Raw genomic sequence first — 22,267 nt, forward strand, 5'->3', positions numbered from 1 at the left:
CCCACCTGTCAGATGATATAGCGAGCCTTTAAAAGCTTCCACAGCCAGACTAACAACCACAACACAGCGTAGCGGCTGGTCTCAAGGCCACAGATCTCCATCAGAGAAGGCAAACAGCCACACATCCTTAGCACCCAGGGAAGTCTAAGAGGCCATGTGCCCAGCAGTGCTCCTGTATTACTGACAATATCTCCGCACTGCCATTAATTTATATAAATAAATTAATACTTTTATTCAGCAAGGATGATGACATTTATAATACTTCAAAATATTTCTATTTCAGATAAATGCTGTATCATGATTAACCTAGATTAATGGTTACCTTTGCATATTCAATTTAAAATGTAAACTTGTAAATTTGTATTTTAGTATAGATTTCTATTAGTCAATGTATTATGAATATAAATGACTTTACAATGGACAGTATATGTATAAATAAACATTAAATGCTTAATAAATTATGTTAAAAGGTTTGTTAATTTATGATGTTTAAGACATTAAACTAATGTTAACAAATTAAACCTTAATTCTAAAGTGTTATTAATAGTTCCTTATTTGCTTTAGAGGTGCACCCTGGAAAAGGTCAGTGAGAGTTTATGCAATAAAACTCACCACTATCACAAAGACAGACTGTTGTGGTGTTAGGTAATAGATTCTTTCTAGACACTAGAAATGAAACATTTGTTGGCCATATGCCTCAGGGATGTGCTTTCAGTACAGAATGAAAGTTAGTTTGGTGGTTTAAATGTAATTGGTCAAACCAGTCCTTAAACCAACCATCTCTTCTCGTAGTTCATTGGCTGAAGGCCTATATCCAAAGGGCATGGCTGTAAAGCCCTCTGTGGTCAGTTAACAGCCCTGAAGAATAACTCTTCCCACACTCTTTGCACTTTTGAGCTGCCTAGCTAGAAATTAAAGACATGGTTGGGTCTTGGTACTGTAATACCGCAGCTTAGAACTACATCCCGTTCATGTTCACACCACTGAGACTGTCTCTAAAACATAATGCATTCCCCCCGCTCATTATTTTGGCACTTCCTATTTGTTAAATCCAGGTGATATGGATTCTTACAGATGACCTTACGATAAGGCGTAATGTCAGTACAATCCTTCGTCTTTCATAGAAGCCTGTTTCATCTCACACAAATATGATCGTGTGAATTTAATATGAAAGATAGTCTATTATCGGCTTTGCACGCTGCAACACCATAGGAGAGAGCTGTTAGTGCTGCTCTGCCACATTACTGTATGAATATGCGTGCTAAGTGAGCTCCAACCAATAAAAGAAGCCATGCTTGAGCAAGTCCCACTTCAAACGCCACAAAAATCACTTGCGAAAATTAAGTGGAGGTTACAGAATTACTTTGTAATTTGGCCTAAATCCATCGGATACTTCATGATATGAGGATATTTGCTCACAGATTGCTGCACTTTGCATTTCCCACAACCACAGAGGTTACCGTAAACAAAAGTTTTCTGATATGAGGAGGAGGAACAGGGCTTGGCAACCCTCCTGAGCTCTCATCCAAGTCCAGCTGTTAGTTTCTTAGTCTCAGTGTGTCTCTCACTCATCGTTACAGAGCCGGTTGTTATTGGGTCAGTCTGTGACCTTTCTAGCCTTTTCTCCACTTAGTCTCCACAGGCTACCAGGAGAACCCAGGGTAAGAATCAGGAGTGTATTAGCAACCCCTGCACCTGGTCATACTTTGAAAGTCTTTCAGGCATATCACATCGTCCTCTGAGGGAATGAACCTTTACCTGCCGCCCCATCACAATTATCATTAGTGCTAACATTCCCCTTTTCCCCTGTTATCGTTAAAGATGATGATAATTGCATGGATGGGAGAGCATGGCCCTCTCTCCCAGCTGTTTTTCTGTGCTGTTCACCTTGAAGTGTGAAGGTCAAGACTGAGGATAAGGGGTAAGTCATTATAGGAAAGATGCCTCCTAATAACCTGACATCAGAAATCTATCAGAGAGAGGTTGACTTATACTCATTCAAACAAACTTCCCTTGTATGTATGGCCCACAGACTCTTTTGACATCAACAAACGTTCGGGTACTTGAGTAAAAACAGCTTGAATCACTTCACTAATACAAATGAATAGCTCCAGACACTAATTTTACAAACTACATCATCAAAATGCACTCACCTGTTCCGCCACAGAATCTCCACCCTAAATTTAGAGTGTATATGCCAGAGTCTTCGTTATGCTCTGCTCAGATTCAATTTGTGTGCATTTTTTCCTTATTGATCGGCCTTATCCGATCAATGAAGGTTCACTTGGATGAGAGAAAAAGAAACAGTTTCAGGTTTGTCCCTAAAAGATTTCTTTTTTTGAGCGTGTGAGCATGCATTTGAGAGGCTAGATGGTGGGAACGCTGTGGTCGGCTTATATCTAGGCAAAACATTGGTTGCAGGGTTGAGAAAGAGACCTCTCTTTAGCCTTAGTCACTGGCAGAAATAGTCACAGCTGTAATTCCCCAATAAAATAGTGTATTCAAACTCTTGTAGATCTGGCTGAGAATGTGGAGAAATGTAAAGAATGACTCTCTTTCTGACTTTACTCTTCTTTTACACCAATACTCTCTGTATCTTCATTTTCTACCTTCCTTTTATTTTGTATTTGTATTTTATTTATTTATTTATTTTCCCCACTGACTTCCATTGTTTAGTCCATTTGTTTGTATCTGCGTGTTCCAAGTTTTGGAACAATGATGACTTAATATACAGGTGCATCTCAATAAATTAGAATGTCATGGAAAAGTTCATTTATTTCAGTAATTCAACTAAAAAGAACCCAAAAGATAATTAGAATGTGTGTCTTTAATGCCTTTCTAAATAACACACAACAAAATGCAGTTTTGACATGAATACAAGCTTCTTAGCCTCTTGGAGAGGTGGTGAACACGTCCTGATTTGCTAGTATTTTGCTTGTGTCAATACTCTAAGCATATTCTAGTAGATAGATCAAGAGACTTCGCTCACTTGGCTGTTGGCAGAAGTCCTGTTCATATCATTAGTGATGGACAGACGGGGGAACTGTAGCCTATTATGCACTAATGATTTGTCTTAGAAACAGTGACGCCGTCCTGCTCTTCTCTAGTTATTCAGTTCTGCAAGATCACACTTTTTGAATCACTACGAAATGGTGCAAGCCTGCAGATAAAAAGCAATGTCATAAATACGTAGGGTGGAGTGTAATTCAATCAGCAAGCCTGCTGCAAATACAAAAATTGTCTCTCAAACTGCCCTTTTCCACCATGAGTGGAAGTTTGCGATGGGCTGAGCTGTGTCTGTTTCTCATTAATCCAGCACCGCTCGGACTGAGGAGGTGCGGGCCTGGTGGGCTGAGGATCTCTAACAGCTGAAGTGCCTGAGGATGTGTTGAGAACATCCTGCTGAGAGCGTGGGCTACCCAGGTGGGAGAGCCAGCTGGTGGAAGGGTGTGACAATGCGCCTAAGGGGGTGGTTGGGGTATCTTGAGCTCCACAATATGGCTAAAAGCTGTTCCCTCATCTGCAGCCCTTCCCCTAAAAAATTAAGATCCTTCGGGAGCCCTGTTTTCAGATATTTTATTTTCTCAGGTCTTCAAGTTTCTCCAATTGAAGCTGTTTTCTGAGTGCACTGCTGACTATCTTGAGTGGAAACATACCTATACCCATACCATATCCATGAATCCATCTGTCTATCTGTCTGTCTGTCTGTCTGTCTGTCTGTCTGTCACAGTAGGTAGTCAACCAAGATGCCTATTACCGCCATGTGTACCACTGCCGCGGTGTTAAATAAAAACCCAATCACATGTGAAACTTGTTCGTGACATTACCACCAGGTGGAACAAAAGGACGGTTGACGCCATTGCTCAATAAAGCTGGAATTGTGACATTTTCACTTGTAAATAAAGATAAAAATAATGAAATAAATCAGTGGTAATATTAAAATAATAGGCTAGTAAATTATTATAACATTTAATTTTGAATTATTCATCAAATAAATGTTTATTGTTCCAGCAATTTGACCACTGTTATGATGAAATATCACAGTAACGGCAGTGCTTGAAGTATGCTTACTTTTTACTGTACAGTACAAGCCAGTATTTTAGATTAGCTCTTTGAATATATATTAAGTTTAAAGAGGTGTCCATTTTTGCCATAAAAATAGAAAACGATAAAAAGGTTGATTATTGTTAATAGGAAGATTATGGGTGATGTAGGCCTCTTTTTGACTAAAATATGGTGTAGTACTGCAGTATAGAGTGAAATTTAAGCACAGGCTCACAGGCTTGACATTTATCCTGCTTGAGTTCTTTCTAAATAACAAAGCACATATCTTCATATGTAGGCTACTAAATTTGTTTCTGTGGACATTAATTATTTAAACTACAGTGTTTTTCTTAGATTTTCCGCTGACTCTAGCCATCAAATGTAACCCATTGGCAAGGCAAAGCCGACAGGTATTTTGCCAAAATGCGCTTTGATGCGTTCGCTTGATAACTTGTGGTTAAAGCACCACTCAGCGGTCAAAAGCTGCAAATGCATTTTGCAGAAGCGGCGGTACCCACGGCGGTAAAAAGCTCATTCTGGTTGAGTACCATCTCTATCTATCTCTCTCTGTCTGTCTGTCCGTCGTTCTCTCTATTGTTTTGCCTGTCTGTATCTATCTTTCTATCTATGAATTGGAATTTGTGAAGTGAAGTGAAGTGACGTGTGGCCGAGTTTGGTGACCCATATTCGGAATTTATGCTCTGCATTTAACCCATCCAAGTGCACACACACAGTAGTGAACACACACACCCGGAGCAGTGGGCAGCCAAATTGCTGCAGTGCCCGGGGAACAGTTGGGGGTCCGGTGCCTTGCTCAATGGTCTCACCTCAGTCGTGGTATTGAGGGTCAAAAGAACCCAAAAGATAATTAGAATGTGTGTCTTTAATGCCTTTCTAAATAACACACAACAAAATGCAGTTTTGACATGAATACAAGCTTCTTAGCCTCTTGGAGAGGTGGTGAACACGTCCTGATTTGCGAGTATTTTGCTTGTGTCAATACTCTAAGCATATTCTAGTAGATAGATCAAGAGACTTCGCTCACTTGGCTGTTGGCAGAAGTCCTGTTCATATCATCAGTGATGGACAGACGGGGGAACTGTAGCCTATTATGCACTAATGATTTGTCTTAGAAACAGTGACGCCGTCCTGCTCTTCTCTAGTTATTCAGAATTGCTGCAGTGCCCGGGGAACAGTTGGGGGTCCGGTGCCTTGCTCAATGGTCTCACCTCAGTCGTGGTATTGAGGGTGGAAGATAGCGCTGGTTATTCACTCCCGCCACAACAATTCCTGCCGTAACTGAGACTCGAACCCGCAACCTTTGGGTTACGACCTCTAACCATTAGGCCATGACTGCTCCCTGAAGCCGTTATCAATTAAATTCTGAATGGTGCAAAACCCTGGTATGGACTCATAGTTCCATTATTGTGAGACATATTTGAGAGACCGTCAGAGTAGGAAAACAGAGAAAGGTCATAGTAAAAGTCACAGTAAAACTTCCAGCTTCTAAAATACACTATGAATCCACAGCACTGATCAGCTTGTGAAATATATTTAATTAGATGTACAATTAATTGCAATATATATTTTACAATTAAAATAACTTTTTGGAACTGCAAGTCCTGTCACCTGTCAGGGTATTAAAATGCTCGCACAAATTAATTACTTGGTATCCATTTAGTCTGAGCACACCTGAGTTTTTAGCACCAAAATAAATAAATCAATCAAACTTACAGAAGATCAAACTCACTGAGCAGGCTCAGTAGTGTCACCATCACTTCCATTCCAAAACAGACATTCATCAGTACCACAGTGGTATTGACACAACAGCAAAGGGCCTGTAGCCAGCAGCAAATCCACCTGCTTAGGAGATGTTCTTGCTTTGATAGCTCCTTCACATATGCAGATTTCTTGGGAGAGGCTTGTTTGTATTCGATTTCCTGAGAGATTCCATCTTGGGCTTAAATAAATAGCGGAGTTGTGATGATTAGCGCTGAGGTGCGTTCCTACTCCCACAAGCAATCTGCGAAACTAAGGCTTCTTCTGTCTTTGTTTTCACCCAGAATCTCTCTCTCTCTCTTTCCCTCCCCCCGGGTTAGTCCCAGAGCTATGGCCTTGATTGCGTTCTAATTTAGTTAGTTGGTAGTTGACTGTGACAGTGGTTCGGCCAAGGATTTCGCTGACATATTATGTCACTCAGGGAGAGGCTGTTTTCAAGCAGGCCTCAAAGGGAGCCGGTCCCTCGAATGCCAGTCACACACGTACGGCATTAACGTTGGTTTGGGGCTGTTCCAAGCTGCTGTTCCTGCTGCTCCTTAGGATTACAGAAATAACACAATTATCTCCATGGCTCTGAGCCGTTGACAGAGCAAGCCCTGTGTTTGTCAATAGCAGGCCCACACAATCTCCCTCCAATATACAGAGTGGCGCTGTAGTCACGCGCCGATGGTCTCTTTAGCACGTCGTCGCTATACATCTGTCTCTCTTGCTGTTTTTCTATCTCACCTGTCTCTCTCTGTTTCTTTTTCCATTTTCTCCTACCTTCTTTTTTTTGTCTTCTCTTCCTTCCCTCCCTAGTTTTTTTTTTCTTTTTTCTGGTATATGTCGTGCTATAAAAAGGAAGTCTGACATGCATCAGTGTCTTGGTTTAATCGTGACACATCTGCCATGATCTAGCATTTCTCTGTCCTTATGCTTTCCACCCTTGATCTGTTATCGAGGTGCCATATGTATAATCATAAAAAAGAGCTCATAAAAAGAGTGGTCCAAAGCGCACAAGTCATGCTTTTCATTTTGGTTAGCTGTATGACAAGACCACATCCAAAATAATACAATCCAGTTCATCTGATACAATGTTTGTTTAGGTCTTGTTATTTGTTATTAGTGATGCCCGCTAAAGTGGGCACTACCCTAAAATGTATGACTTAGATGAAGTACTAATTTGGCAATTCTGTTTTCATTCACACATCCTTGTTTCATTCCAAATGGATGGACTTGTTGAGCGCAAATGATATTTTGCAGTATTGTTCATACACTTTCAAAATACAAAAAGGACATAAAGGTAGTTTGAAATGCTTGATTATCCATCTCTGATCACAGTAACATACAGTGTATGTATGTATGTATGTATGTATGTATACTGTATGTATATATAAATTTTTTTTGAGCCATTAAGCGAGCACCTAGGAACCACCAAAAACACCCTTGCAACAACAAAACAATATGCTAACAGCCACTCAGTAAACCTGGCAACCTTTCTTTCTTCAGAAAATGAAAAAAAAATTGAGTTATTTTTCCTGTAATCACAGTTCATGCAGTCATTCTGTTTATGTTTGATGTATTTAATTTGGTAAACCTTCAGCATCTGCTCAAATGTCTACTTGTGTTCTCCAACCTGTTCGATTTACATTTGGCCATTTTTACAGTCGAGTTGTTCTACTTTGTCTTTACCCTATGACACTGAAACACTGAGAATGACCCCATACTGAACAGAAGGAACTACCTGTTGATATCACAGTTTGGACTGAACACTTGCTTTGTGGCCCGTATTGATCAGCCTGCCAGACCCTCGTGTCATTTAGTAATTTTCTATCTCTCTTCCACTGCCACTCTTTCTCCCCCTCTTGAATCTTCAGGGAGTGTTTGTTTGTCTCTGTGTGTGTGTGTGTGTGTGTGTGTGTGTGTATGAATTCATTGTGTTCTCAAGAGTGCCTGCGACTCTTTGGACTTTGATTGATGAAAGCAGCATGAGAATGTGATTTTATTCTTTTTTGGACATGTTGGCTTCTTTGTCATGGAGAGGAAAACACCTTAGATATACAATATCACACTTCATGAAATATTCATAGCAAATGCTAAAATAACCAGCCACCTGAGTATATGTCCTACCCATGCTTGTTTTCATCCTAGCCGGAAGAGTACTTGGATTCCAATTGACTATATCAATGCAATTTGAATGTGCGAATAGTGTAAGATGAAGCTCAGAGTCTGGCTACACTGCTGCTGTTGAAGAACATTATTTTAAGCTACATTATTTTAAGCTATATTATCCGAAGTTTGGTTTAACATGGATAATAAAAATATAACTAGGTGTGTGCATTTTCAGACAAAAAAAATGGTGCATGCTCTTTTCTATACTGATTTGAGGGTATTGTGAGTGATTTCCAGGATGTTACTAGGCTTTTATAAGGGGTTGTTGAATGGCCCATGGTTTTCTGGTCCCTGGATATGGCCTGGATATGGCTTGGATAGATCAAAGCAAAATTTTGTTTGTCAGACAATCATTGTGAGTCTCATTGCTTAGAACAGTATTAACACACTTATTTTTAACACGATGCACAGTATGATGTATCAGTCATATCATGGAATGAATTATGCACTGACGTTTAATACAGTATGAAGTGGTATAAGTTTGTTTAAATCCTTAACACTTACCATGAGCAATAATAATAGAGATGCTTGTGTCAGTCAGTACTAATAATGCAACAAAAGAGGTGGCATTTTCATTAATCATATAACATGCTCCATTACTGTGCCTGAAGGGTAAATGACATCAAGGTCAGGTTTGTGTGTTTGTGTGTTCTTTTTTCTTGTCTGCTTTTCTTCTTCGTTTAGAGCTGGAACAGATGGAGATGGCCCTAACAGAAAAGATGCCAGTGACATTTCTCTCTTCCCCTCATTCACTCACTGTCACATTGTAATTGTCTCATTCTCTGTCTCATTTCTGCTAGTTCTTTAGCCTGCTTTTGATGCAACACACACGCATACACACATCACTTCAGGCTTCAGAGTAACTAATGCCAGAACACGAGTGGGAGTGCTGTTACACATTCACTTCAGCCACAAATCTGTCATCTTTCACAGAGAAAGGAAAAGGGAGGTGGGACAGGAAAGCAGAAAGAGAGAGTGTAAAAGAATCTTAAATGTTGAATATTAAATTTTTTTAATTATTATTATTATTATTATTATTATTTGATAGGGGCCCCAAAGACAAGACAAGGTTGTTCCAGGGTTGTGGAAATGGGTACTTGTGCAACTCAATTCTGCTCTTTACTTGGACAAGGGAGAGTTACTTATGCCCCCAGGTATCTATTGCTGTCTTCCCCTCATGCTGAGAGTACAGTCTGTGGGCTGACTGGACAATGCCCACACTTTTATTTTTTGGCCATGAAATTCTCTGGATAGGAAAACTTGCTGAGTTCATTGATCCTGGGGGCCTCTGATCAAATCCCACACAGACACAGACATGATCCCACACATCATTGTGAGTGTAAAGAGAAGCTGGATATTTGTTCGGCTACTCTGGACCTGGGGCCTGGGTGTGGCTCTGTGCACAGCTGAAACAATAATGCAGATGTGACGAAGAGGCTGCGAATCTCATGAGTGCAGTTAATGTGGGAGGAACCGAGCTAAGCAGGCAACTGCTACATAAAGTTATGCTCCTCTATTAAGACACAGATACCCAGCAGAGCTCTGTGGTCCATTAGCATGTTTAACAATCCCAGCATTCTATTCCCTTCCTTGGTCCAGCTCCAGAAGATTCACAGGGACCCTCCGTCAGCATTCCTTTTTTTTCCACTTGTTATTTTGTTTAAATTTAAAACAAAGTGAGAGTTGCTATAAATTATGCCAGTGTGTGAAGGCGGTTTAGTATTGATAGCATTTTTATATATGGGGTGGAAGTGCCCTCTTTGCTTAAATGCGTGCAATTTGTGGATTTGCAGGGTTTGCTGTTGAAAAAAAAAAGCAAAATGTGACTAAATCCCTGGGCAGATGAGTATGAGTGGATATGAACGGAAATAAATTATGGGATGCATCTGTCATGGACAAACTTGTTAGAAGAAAAACTCAGGATAATTCACTCACTGTGAATGTGTAAATTATGCTAATGAATCAACAGATGAGGCGAAAGCATTTGTCGTCCAATAAAATGTTTTTTTTTTGCATCAAATATGATAAGTTCTGACTGGGGGTTGTTAAACTCACCACATTCAGTGACAAACCATTTGTTTGTTTATTGGCATGTGATACTCTTGATGATTGGCTCATCATGCTACTGATGGCTGCTTCATTAGCATATCCCTATAGCCAGGCTGTATTGTGTTGTTAGGCTAGTTTTAAAACCTCGTTGTGCATTTTGGCACACCAAAGCTACAATAAGAATTTCTTCCCATGCCGTTGTGTCCGGTTTTTGCCAGATGAGCCCACTGCTTTGAAATGCCGCCGTGTTCGCTCTACCTTCATCTCTTGAATAAAAAAAGCACAGAACTCTCTTTTCTCTGAAGAAACCGGCATATTGTCACACGCAGATGGCCGACTAATGAATTGCAGAAAATAGAGCATAGTTTCACAGAGACTTAGTCAATCAGCTGGTGGGAATGGTTGTTTATTAAATCACTGTTCATCAGAAGTTGGACCTCGTTCACCTGCACACCAGAGAGCTGGATGGTGGGGTGAGGCAGAAGGGGTTTTGCATTCATTGGCTGATGCCAATTCAGAGAGCGATAGAGGAATCTAACCAAATAAATACTTATTTCAGAGAACAGACTCTCACATATCATCTTCAGTATATCCACTCAGCCATGCATTCCCAGTAAACATTTGCTGAAATAGCTTAGAGGTAGGTGGTACAAATCAAGAGCAACCCCTTGAATGCTTTCTGTACTGTGATGATTTCCCAGAACAAAAACAGGTTCTGCTTGGCATTGTTTCCAGACACTACAGGAAAACTCTTGACTGTTTTAATCTACGCAAATGTTAAGGTAATTTTAACTTCAATGCAGTGACTGCTTCAGACAGAAATGTACAATTATGTTCGGTCCCCCACTGATGGCGCTTTAAACTGCGCACTGTAAGCTATATGCTATAATTACAGACTATTCTTTCTTCAGAAGCAGTTATCAAATTCAGCTGCAGGGTAAATTGCACCTGTGGTTCTCTGCATTTCAACCTGGGTGAAAGTTTAAGATGTTGAGTCATTATCTGGTGATAGGGCCCCAAATTTGAGGTTATTTTAGCTGCTTTTATTGTTGCCAGAAAATTGTGTTGCTTTTTTGCTTCCAGTTGCCCCGAAGTGGAACAAACACTCTAACAGTGTTTTACCATCCAACTGAGAAGTTATTGACGTTGTCCCACGGTCATTTCTGAGGGAGCCCCTGTTGAACATACTTACACTCCAAACTGTAGGGCCAGAAAATGACTCATTCATTTTTTTATTTCCAAACAGCAATTTTCCTGGGTTCATTCCGGCTGCCTTATGAAGAGATCCGGGATATCATGCTGCAGGTGGATGAGGAAAGGCTAAGTGAAGCACTAATCCAGGTGAGTTGTGTGTGCATAGGCACTTTCACATAATGCAGCTTGATCCCCTATTCGAAACCTTTATCCGCTCACAGGGCAATGTATGAAATGCAAACACATCCTGGTCAAAATCCAGTCCAGGTCCTGCTGGGGTCATTATATCTATCTATCTATCTATCTATCTATCTGTCTGTCTGTCTGTCTGTCTGTCTGTCTGTCTGTCTGTCTGTCTGTCTGTCTGTCTGTCTGTCTGTCTGTCTGTCTGTCTGTTATTTTAGGGCTGCTAATTTTTTATTGTATTAAAAATGTTTAAGTGTTACATTTATTTATTTGTATTTCTTTATGTAAAATGTCTTTATTTTGTGTGTGTGTTTCGTGTAGTACATTTGCACCATTGCTACAATTTATTTAGTATTTTAGGGCTGCTAAAGTTACATTTTAAAGTTATTTTAAAATGTTTAAGTGTTATGTTTTATTTATGTACTTATTTATGTAAAATGTTATTTTAGGGCTGCTAATTTTTTATTGTATTTAAAATGTTTAAGTGTTACATTTATTTATGTATGTAAAATGTATTTTTTTGTTTGTGTGTTTTGTGTAGTACATTTGCACCATTGCTACAATTTATTTAGTATTTTAGGGCTGCTAAAGTTACATTTTAAAGTTATTTTAAAATGTTTAAGTGTTATGTTTTATTTATGTACTTATTTATGTAAAATGTCTTTATTGTTTTCTTTATTATTATTATTTTCAGTTTTATGGTTTAGATAGTTTGGAGTCATAAATGTATTTATTTATTTATAACAAATCTCTTTTTTTTTTTTTGGTGCTGCTAAATGGAGTGTATGAAACTTTTGACATGTAGAAACACACCAGACCCCTAAACAGATCTGTTTTTCAAAAGCCAGACATTCATGGGAATTTTCTGAAAAGCATTTGTAAAAATGTCCTACGTTTGTCTTTGCTCAGAGATTCGTCATGCCTACAGATGACTGTGTGTATTTGAAAAGCTTCATTAAAGAGATGTCTTTAATGCCAGGCAGTGCTTCGTGTACAATACTCTGTCTGCTTTCATTCACCAGGCCAATAGAAGCTCCACTTTCACTCTCTCATAATAGCTGCTTTGGGACAGGACTTGGCAAAACTCCTGCTGCCCCACCCTTCCTCCCACTGCCCTTTGTCTTACAGGCAAGATTGATGATCCTTCAGGAAGCTCTTCACGCCCTGACTGTCTCGGTGGTTTTTGTTCATCTTAAACGTGGTAATTGCAAATGGCATGTGTTTCCTGAACTAAAGATACCTCAGCTGTCTGTGAAAGAGTGGATCTCATTTACATTAGACCACCCTTTGCCTCTAACCCTCTGGTGGCTTTTTCACCACTGTGAATTAGGAGAATTTGAAAGAGTCAACTCTGCTTCACAACTGACAGTTTGACGTTTTTCTCAGAGACCACTAGGGGGATTTGTGACTTTTATTTTAGCTGTTGCTTCTGAAGTGGTTGGGGCAAGTCCAAGTGCCAGAATTAATCTGCATTTTTCCCCCTCCATATAGATGAGGAATTTTAGTTGTTTTCTGTCTGTATTTTTTCTTCTTGTTCTTCTTTCAAAGCTGGAGAAAGGTAGAGGAGATAAGGAATATTTAGATGTCCAGGTCGACATTGGTCCCTCTTGGCTGTTACTGGGAGCAGAGGTGACCTTTAATTGCCAGGTGGATTGGGTTGGGTGTGTGGAAGCCTGAACTGAGGTGACAGCCCTGTCGCTCTTTACAGAAGCAGAAGAGCTAAAGTGATGACCTTTTCCCATATTCAGCTGTGCTTTATAGAGGAGATTCAACTGTCAGGTCTGCACACCTCCTTCCCTTGTCTCTTTTCTCAGTTTCATCCTTCATCCATCTTTCTCTCTATCCCTCTCTCTTTCTTATTCACCCAAACCCGCCCCCTCACATTTGTCACCTGCATAAGCCCATCGTCATCCCTGGAGCTCAAATAGCCACGGCATGATATCCTCATCCTTGAGCGGGAGGTAATGCACTGGTCCAGTTTTATGTCCTTACATGGTAATGGTATAGACTTTTTTAGCGACTCTCTGGCAGGACGGTAATACCTCAGTCGTGCCGACGGGATGTTTGGCAGAGGTTTGTGGGTGAGCTTGAAGCCACACACAGACGTGCCTCCAAACCACTCAAACAATATGGATAGAGAGACTTCTGGGTATTGTTCTTTTTTATTTTTCTTTCTCCTATGGTAAGGACATGGCGATTGCTGCTCTACCTTGACGTCATTCACACTGCGTCAAGGAAATGTCACGTTTTAAAATAGGAAAGATGCCTGATGAGTGTAAATGTCCCAGTGGTCACACTGCAGTCTGACCGTTAGTTTCAATGCACGTGAAAGAAATGTGCATGGTCTCGTTTATGATAGAATGAGAATAAGCTGTTCTATATTTCTTGAAAATAAATGTGAATTCTGTTCTATTGACTCAGTATTTAATAGGATAGTTATTGGAAATTAACTGAAGTTAAAATTTCAGTTACGATTGAACCAAGTGGTACAAATTAGAAAATGGATAGGGATGAGTTTTTTTTTTTGGATGTGGAACAGAGAAGTGACTTCCTTTTAATTCATAAGTTGGATCTATCCATCTGTATATCTCATTGCTATTTCAATTCAAATAAGAATTTAAAAGACTTGTCTATTTAATTCTAATCTACATCAGAGTTGTTCTCAACCTGTGCTTACATAATAGTGTCACTTTCACAAACTCTTGTATTCTCCCCCTACATCCTCACAACACAACTTTGCCATTAAAATAAAAGCATTCTGTGACTCAGCATCAACTCAAGTTTAGATGTCATCAAAAGAATAAAATGCTCTATTCCTCTGAATTTGATGTGTAATGTAAATGATGTCTCCATGAGGGCAGAAAGTGTTACTAAACAATCACCTACATTTGTGTTGGAGCTGATTGGTTCAGTGTACTCCATCCTACACAGCTCCATCGGATCATTCGAGCAATGCACAGATCTGTAAACCCAGCAGGCTTGCCAGGGTGTAGCATCCATACAGTAGGCGTGTGAAGCCTCTCATCTAACGCTTGCCTGCACAGCCAAGCACTCAAACACTTACTTTCCATTGTCTGGAGAAAAACGCAATGCCTCACTCAGACGCTCTCTCTCTCGTTTTCTTTCTCTCTCTGACAGGAATGAGGCTTAGTATCTCTCTTTTATTTATTATTTTTGACTCTGTCCCTCTTTTCTTCTTGCTTTGTGGATGTCATTTCACATTTTCTCATCACGCAAGCAATGAACCGTCATCCCACTGACAACAAAGAGCTTGCAAAACAATCAGATAATAAAGCATTCATTATAGTCCCTGATCCAGGAAAAGGTCCCCATAAAAAAGGCAGATGTGCTCACAAAGATACTCTGCCCCATTGTAGACGTGTGACAGACAGAAGAGAAAGAGACTGAAGACTGGGCATGTGCAAAAGAGACCAAGGTCCGCATGGCACCATTATGTTCACACCCCTTGTTTTCGTCTTTCAGAACGCCTGCTTCACAACCCAAAAGAAGCCAGGTTCAGCCATGCTCTGCTTTGTTCAAGCCACCAATGAGACCACAACCTTAAATCTTCCACCCAGGCAAATCCCTTTCACTCTGCATCATGCATTTATATTAATACACATCCATTTCTTTCACGTGCTACTGAGTTCGGCAGCTGTGCCCTGCTGACCCCATATGGAATGTGTGAAGATAAGGCTGAAGTTTTCTTTACAGCACTTTTTGATACTGCTAAATCTCTATAATCAGTTTAAATGATAATTAGAGAAACAGGAGCCAGGGAGGCAGTATCTTAAGTTTGCGTTCTCTAGTGGTGTCTTAATCTCTCAAAGAACCTTCCCACAGCCCTCTGGGGAGGCTTTAATGTGGGGATAGTAGTTTTTGGTTCAATGGCCTTGTACTGCTGATGCCAAAAGCACAGTAAAGCCAAAAGCCAGAACAATGCAGATACCATTAATAAGCTCTCAAAGGCTCTGGCCCTCTCTGAAATAATGCACCAGAAGCATTATAGTATGCTGAGAATAGGACAATAGACTAACAGACCACACTCCAATGCAATGCAATGATGATGATAAACAAAGTAACAGGTTAGTCTTGATAAACGAAGGGAACGGCGAGGGATAAACAAGGATTTTGTCAGCAGTTTTCTCAAGAGAGGAGTTTTAAGGAACTTGCTGCCCAATCGCTACTTTCACATGGATTGATGTTTCTTATTCTTTCTCTCTCGCTCGTTCTCTATAAGAGGGTTGTACTTAGGCACTGCGCTGGCCTGGAGCAAAACTTTATCTCGGAATTCTAATAAGCTTTTCTATCTACATCATATTCAAGATGGACTCAACCTTTGTACTCTTTGTATAGTGCTATCAACAGGGAGCTGTGTAATGAACACTAATAGCTTTCATTTGAAAATGACCCACTGCACGTCTCTCTTCTTAGCTCACATGCTCTCATTATGGCAGGGCTAACCTCAGTTCAGCTCAGTTAATGTGTTCAGTGAAATGCCAGTCATTCACAGGAAATAGTACTGTGGGCTTTGATACTCCTGCTGTGGTTTTGTGTGATCATCTTTTTCAAACTTCACACTGAACTAAAAATATCTATAATTGGCCAATTTGTTAAATATTACGTTTAAGTCATGTCATGATAAAGTGCTGTTAATTGCTATCCAGGTTTCTTCTCTCATTAGGTTCACAGATGCAAACTTGCTTCATGCATGTGTTGGATGCTGAGCCATTTAACAGTCATATACAAGCAGTTTTAATTTGCATAACCTTGATGTGTATTAGAAAGGAATATACCTGGATGAAGATAATCAAAAGAACAATGCGGTTATGAAGTCAAAATATTGTGGAACTGTTGTATTGTATATAGAATATCAGATTTTGTATTTGTTTATTTCATACAAATTCATGACAGTATTTGCAGTTTAAATATCTATATTGTAGATAATTGAATCATATTTTAAAATAATCTGATAATATTTAGAATATTCAGTCATTCAGTCCCCAAACTGTGACTAAAATGTTGACAAAATAAAATAAGGCTATTATTTATTTAAATTTTATTTCATTGTATTATTTTTATTTTCATTTTTCCGTTTTATCAGTAACTTTTTTTTTTTAAGTGCTCAGTGTTTTTATTGTTTTTTTTATCAACAGATCAAAGTGAAAATCTTTCTACAAATCAGTCAAAATTTACCTCAGTTATTAAAGGAGAGTGAAAAAAGCGTTTGTACGTCTCGTCACATCTTTATTATCTATCAGTTGGTTACTCCATTGATACAAAGGTAAGTATGTTCTGTTTTGTTTTCAGTTTAGCTCATTTTGTTTTTACTTTGACATTAACGACTCTCAATGGCAGAAAGGCTAGATCCACAAATCCACAGTGATCCGATGCTCTGAGACCGCAAAACTAGAAAAAGTTCAAGCGGGTGAGCACTTTTGGCACTATATGTGGTCATACACTTGATTTGAGCATGTTAGATCTCAGCCTAGTACTGTAAGTCAGTGAGATGACCCTGTCTACCTGTCTCTCTTAGCTCTCTCTGACTGTCTCTGTCAACGCAGACTGCAAACACCCAAGAGATTCTCTCAGTTCACTCTTAACACTGCCTGTTACTGGTCAGTCTGCACTGTTTCATGTACTGATCTTTGTTAGGGCTCTGTCTGCCAGTCACTGTGGAAAGTCCTCTCCTCTCACAAGCAGGGTTTTCAAGCATATAAGAAAGTCTGTAGCATGATTGATTTATGTTTATCAAGGTGTGTGTTGTGGGGAGCACGTTGCATCGACTGAACCGCAGAGGAGTGTCACCGTAATTAGTTTCTGTAATTATATATCTTAGACTAAGGAAAAAAGGCTCCTTTTTGAGGGACATTCCTCACCACATTAGTATGCTCCTGCAGTACCTTCTACTTGTTATGAATTATGCCAATAATTCCTTAGGATTCATCCCTATTGACCGCTCGACTACTGCAAAGGAAATGTACTAATGTAGCATGTACCCTTGTGCAATTCAGTATTCAAAGGAACGCCATATTTCCAATTTTTCTCATTTTAGCACCTCATGTATTTTTGATTCCTGAGTTGATGAGATGGAAATGTGCAACGCTCAGTCCTGTTTCACTCCTTCCTTGTGAAGTATGCTTTACGAGTCCCTTTGGTCTGAATACTTTCCAAACTGCATATTTTTCATTCATACATCTACGCTGGTCTGCATAACTTAAGGCCCTTTTTTAAGCTTCGATTGCATTCAGTAGTAATATTAATACATAGTAAAGCGTGCCAAATATTAGTGCTATTCTATGATTTGTGATGCTATTATCATAATATAGAAGACTTAACTGCTTAAAGATGACACTTTTTTTATGCTAAAGGTTCACCCAAATGCCCACATGCCACATGCCCACATGCCATGTATTACTTTTTCTTCTGTGGAACACATAAAAAAATTTTTTTGACACATGTATTTGTTTTATTTAGTTTAATTTGTAAAATAGTTTCAGACCTGCATAGCGACTTTGATTTAACAAATGTTTGATTCAAAAATGTTACAGTGTTGAATCAGGCTCTGATTATTATTCAGTTGTCTGTCCTTGCAGTCTCTTTTTGTTCCACTCTAAGCATCATAATGGCAACTGATACAGTAAGTAGCACAATACATAATGACTAACGATGACAAATAACCACACTCTCTGTCCTGCGTGATACAGCACCACAGCGTTAGAGATGACAGTATTGCATTCTCGAGTCCTTAGAAATCTGGCATCGCATTAATAGCTTATTAGGGTGATGTAAGGTAGCGTCCTTGACTTTTTCTGAGAAGACTGCTGTCCATCCTGACGTATGCTGTGTCAGCTCTCCCTCCCGCTGTACCTCACCTCAGCACAGTATATGGCCTTCTCAGCATGCTTGTGAATAGTCGTGCCTGTTAGGAGATTTGTGTTTGCCCTTGCTTGTTATTATTGTTTATCTTGTTTGTCAATCATCCAGATCGTGTGCCATTTCGGTTTTGCCTTCATACATATTCATGAGCCCTCATTACCTGGCTCGCTGGTTGTTACAGGGCATGGTGACAGTGCCCGCCTTTATTCTCGAGGCTAACAACAGGTGAGTGGAGCAGCCTGGTGTATTGTTACCTGTCGTTTGAATATTGTGAAAAGTACGTTCAGGACAGGACGAGAAGTACAGAGGTGTGCCAGGCTTCCAGATTAATGCCTAAGCGGGAAAGACTACTCACCCCCTTGAGCTTAATTGAGGCTTTGTTTTGGCACACCGCTGGTAGGCTCCTCTGCATTAAATGCAAATTCAGGAGAACAACAACATTGTGTAATGCTGATCAAGTGAGTAATTGCATGTATGTATGCATGCATGTATCTATATAAAGAGAAAAATGTAACAGACAACTCAGGTGTTCGAGCTCTCCATATCCTGAAAATAAAAGTCCTTAGAAAGACTAAATTAATGTCATGGCAGGTCTGTCAGCTTTGCCAGCTCTATCCCTCACCAACCCAAACATAATCCATTTTTTTATTTCTCATTTAGTTTAATGCGTTTTTGGAATCTGTCATCCCAGGTTTGTCGCCTGTCAGTTGCCAACTGTGGCTAGAGTCTGTGACAGTCTGAGGTGTTAGTTCGATTTAGGGGAGATCCCTTTCGGCTCTGTCAGAGTGCTGCTCTCTAGATTAGCTTAATGCCAACTGCATAACCCTCTAATGCGTCACATGTTGTGCCCATTGAGGGAAATTACCCTCCTGAGTGGCTGTGGATGTGTTTTTTCTAGTGCTGTCAAATGATTAATCGCGATTAATCGCATCCAAAATATTTTTTTTTAATATAATATAAGTGTGTGTATTGTGTACATTTATTATGTCTGTATAAATACACAAACATACATGTATACATATATGCAAGTGTGTGTATTTATATATACATAATAAGTATACACTTTACACACACATATATTGTATAAACAAAAGCTTAATTTATTTTGGATGCGATTAATCGTTTGACAGCACTAGTATTTTCTGTTTGTCTGTAAGTCTGCTGCTGTTTAGGTCTTCACACCTCACCTTAAGTAGCAATTGTGTGTGTGTGTGTGTGTGTGCCTACTTGACCATATTTTGGGAGAAAATGTGTACCCAAAAGGGAGCTAAGCTTGACAAAATCTCCCCCCAAAAAAACTCTTTGGGGATGTCTTCATTTGTAAAACTAGTATAAAATAAACAAAGTTTTTTTTTTCTAATCTATAATTATCTGTATAAAAACAATAGAAGTCTATACAATGTCCCCATTTAGATAGCTGTCTGTGTGTGAGCATGCGTGTGTCTGTGTGTGTGTATAAAACATCTGAACTTTTGGAAGATATATTTGGCAAAAAAAAAATATATATATATATATATATTCATCGCACTTGTACATCATACTTGTACAGTGCACTTTGTTGAATATTGCAGATTTAGGCAAATGTCTTCAGGGTATTCTAAGCATACAGACAACTGACATACTAGACATGGTATTCATACTATACTGTATACTGCTGAACTTGTAAGAGTAGTATGGTAATATGCTAATCTGAACATAGCCAGGGTGTCTGTTCTGACTGAAGACTTAGTTGTTAATTTGGCATAGGTTGATTGTGTGACTGGAATATGTCAGCATCAAAGCATACTGCTGGAAGCCTCACAGATATTGTCATCAGTCAAAATATTTATGGATTCTGAGCCTTCTCTGTCTCGCTTTCCTTCTCTGTATCCTCTTCCAACACTGAATGAATTCCAGTATCATTTAAGAACTTGGCAGTCATTACATTTGCAGACTCTCCTTGTTTTAACAGTTACATGGAAACGTACCAAAGCACAAGTAATTGCACCTTAATACGGTGCTGCACTCAGCATTGAAATGACAGTTTCCCACTTGCATTTAGACACTTGCATTGCAAGTGCATATATATATATATATGTGTGTGTGTGTGTGTGTGTGTGTGTGTGTGTGTGTGATCATATATTATTGATTAATGGAAGATGCATGTTACCAGAATGAAGTCATAAAAAACAATTACATTATTTTTATAATAAATGCATTTATTTATTTATTTTAAGTTATTTATTAGAAGTAATATCTAAATAGCTGTTTGGCTGTTGATTAACATTATTTTGTCAGCGGAAAAGGACAGTTGTTTCAAAGGAAGAAAACTTTGCATGTTGATTAAAGAATACAATGGCAAACTTTAACTTACAAATAACATGTTCTAATGAATCTCTGACGCTAAGGTCAGGAACATGCATTGTGGAAGTAAATAAAGGTCATGAAGTCTGAAACGACATTGAGACAAGCAGCATCTTAAAGAATAAAGTCTGACAGCATGCATGTATCTGGTCCTGCGGAGAGAGTCCAAATGGCTGGATTATTACCATAGCATGCCTTGTCTGCTAGGACCCGTGCTCTGCTAACCCTCGTCCCAGAATCAGATTGAGTCTGGAGGCCTGGAGAGAGCAGACTGATTCATTCAGGGTACAACCGCCTCTTACCAACCCTCCCATATGGCGCTGCTTGCATGTCATTTACTCAATATGCGGGGCTCCGATAATTATGTAAACCATAGACGAGCGTATTAACGATTAACTGCGTTCTCGCTCCTCTCTCTTTAGCCCCATTTGTTACATCTTCCCTCCGTCTCTGCTCCATTTGGCGGGTTGTCCTATAGATGCCTTTGGAAAAGAGGCAACGGCGAACCCTAATCGCTTGTCTCGTCTCTGCAAGTGGCAATGGAGAAATACAACTCCAATAATGAGATTTGGCTGCACATTAGCAATGATGATTGCTGTGGCTGAATGGTGTGCTGCTGTGTTGTTGCTCTTCATTCAAAATCAATGATAAATTGTTTAGGGGAGCTTTGTTCCTCAGCCGAACGGCTGGACTAATGTTACTCAGACGAGAGAAAGGCTGCTTTACCGTAATCCCTCCCCCTAAAGTGGCTGATCTTTGCTGCTCGATTGCAGGCTTTTTTTTATATCTCAAAACCTCTTAGCACATTTATTTAATTTAACATCTGAGATGATGGAGTCAACTGTCAGTTTTATCTCATTGTCCAGACAATTTCAGGCTTCTGACACATTTTTATTTGAGGCTAGATTTGCTTTGAACCAGGGAAAGTGGATGTACTAAGCATCCTTAAAACACACAAAACATCATGTTTTGCTTATGCATATATTCATCTATTCCAGAAAGAACAAAGCTAATGATTATCTCATCAAAAGCAAGCACACGTCTTGCGGAGGAAAAAAAAACTACAATGCTGTCTGAGTTTACTATTGAGAAAAGTACTCACTGGAGTTTAAAGGCATAGTTTATAGTAATATCACATTTTTCTTTCTCTTACTCGCTCTCTGAACATGTCTTTGTATGTTAGAGATTCTTATCCATTATTTATTTGAGTAAAGTTCATGAAAATCCTGCGGTGCTAGAAATACTTAATTTTGTTCAAGATCCAGGTGTCAGTGCATTTGCTTTGTGTTGCGTCAGACTTATTATTGTCAGCAGGACAGTTGAAGTTATTTCAGAGAGAGACCACATAAAAACATTTAACTGGGTTTAGGACATGCTTCCAACTGAGAGGACAAGAAAGGCAGTTATTGTTAGTGTTTCAGCTGTGTACTTACAGTATATTGAAGATATGACACGCATTCCAGCCCTCTAATCAGCTGGAGTTTGTAATATATTGGTAACCCAGCAGGAGTGACTATGTCCAGCATGCTTGCTTATGCCAACCAAAGTAGAGGACATAATGAGAGAAGTCTACCCATGAAAAGGGCACCATGTTTCCATGATACTTTTCATTTACTCATCAGACCTTTATGAGCACAATTAG

The 22,267-nt window shown here is 39.4% G+C and overlaps 1 protein-coding gene across 1 annotated transcript in view; it reads left to right on the forward strand.

Annotated features, from left to right (window-relative positions):
• The window catches only part of LOC107554828 (protein diaphanous homolog 2-like), a 255,638-nt gene that overhangs the window by 77,542 nt on the left and 155,829 nt on the right, over positions 1–22,267 (forward strand). Inside the window, exon 2 of the mRNA XM_016237459.1 lies at positions 11,270–11,364. Within this exon, the coding sequence (XP_016092945.1) occupies positions 11,270–11,364 (95 nt within the window). The remainder of the gene's footprint in view (positions 1–11,269; positions 11,365–22,267) is intronic.

Source organism: Sinocyclocheilus grahami, unplaced genomic scaffold (assembly GCF_001515645.1).
Source record: "Sinocyclocheilus grahami isolate Dianchi unplaced genomic scaffold, SAMN03320097.WGS_v1.1 scaffold515.1, whole genome shotgun sequence".
NCBI classification, from domain to species: Eukaryota; Metazoa; Chordata; class Actinopteri; order Cypriniformes; family Cyprinidae; genus Sinocyclocheilus; species Sinocyclocheilus grahami.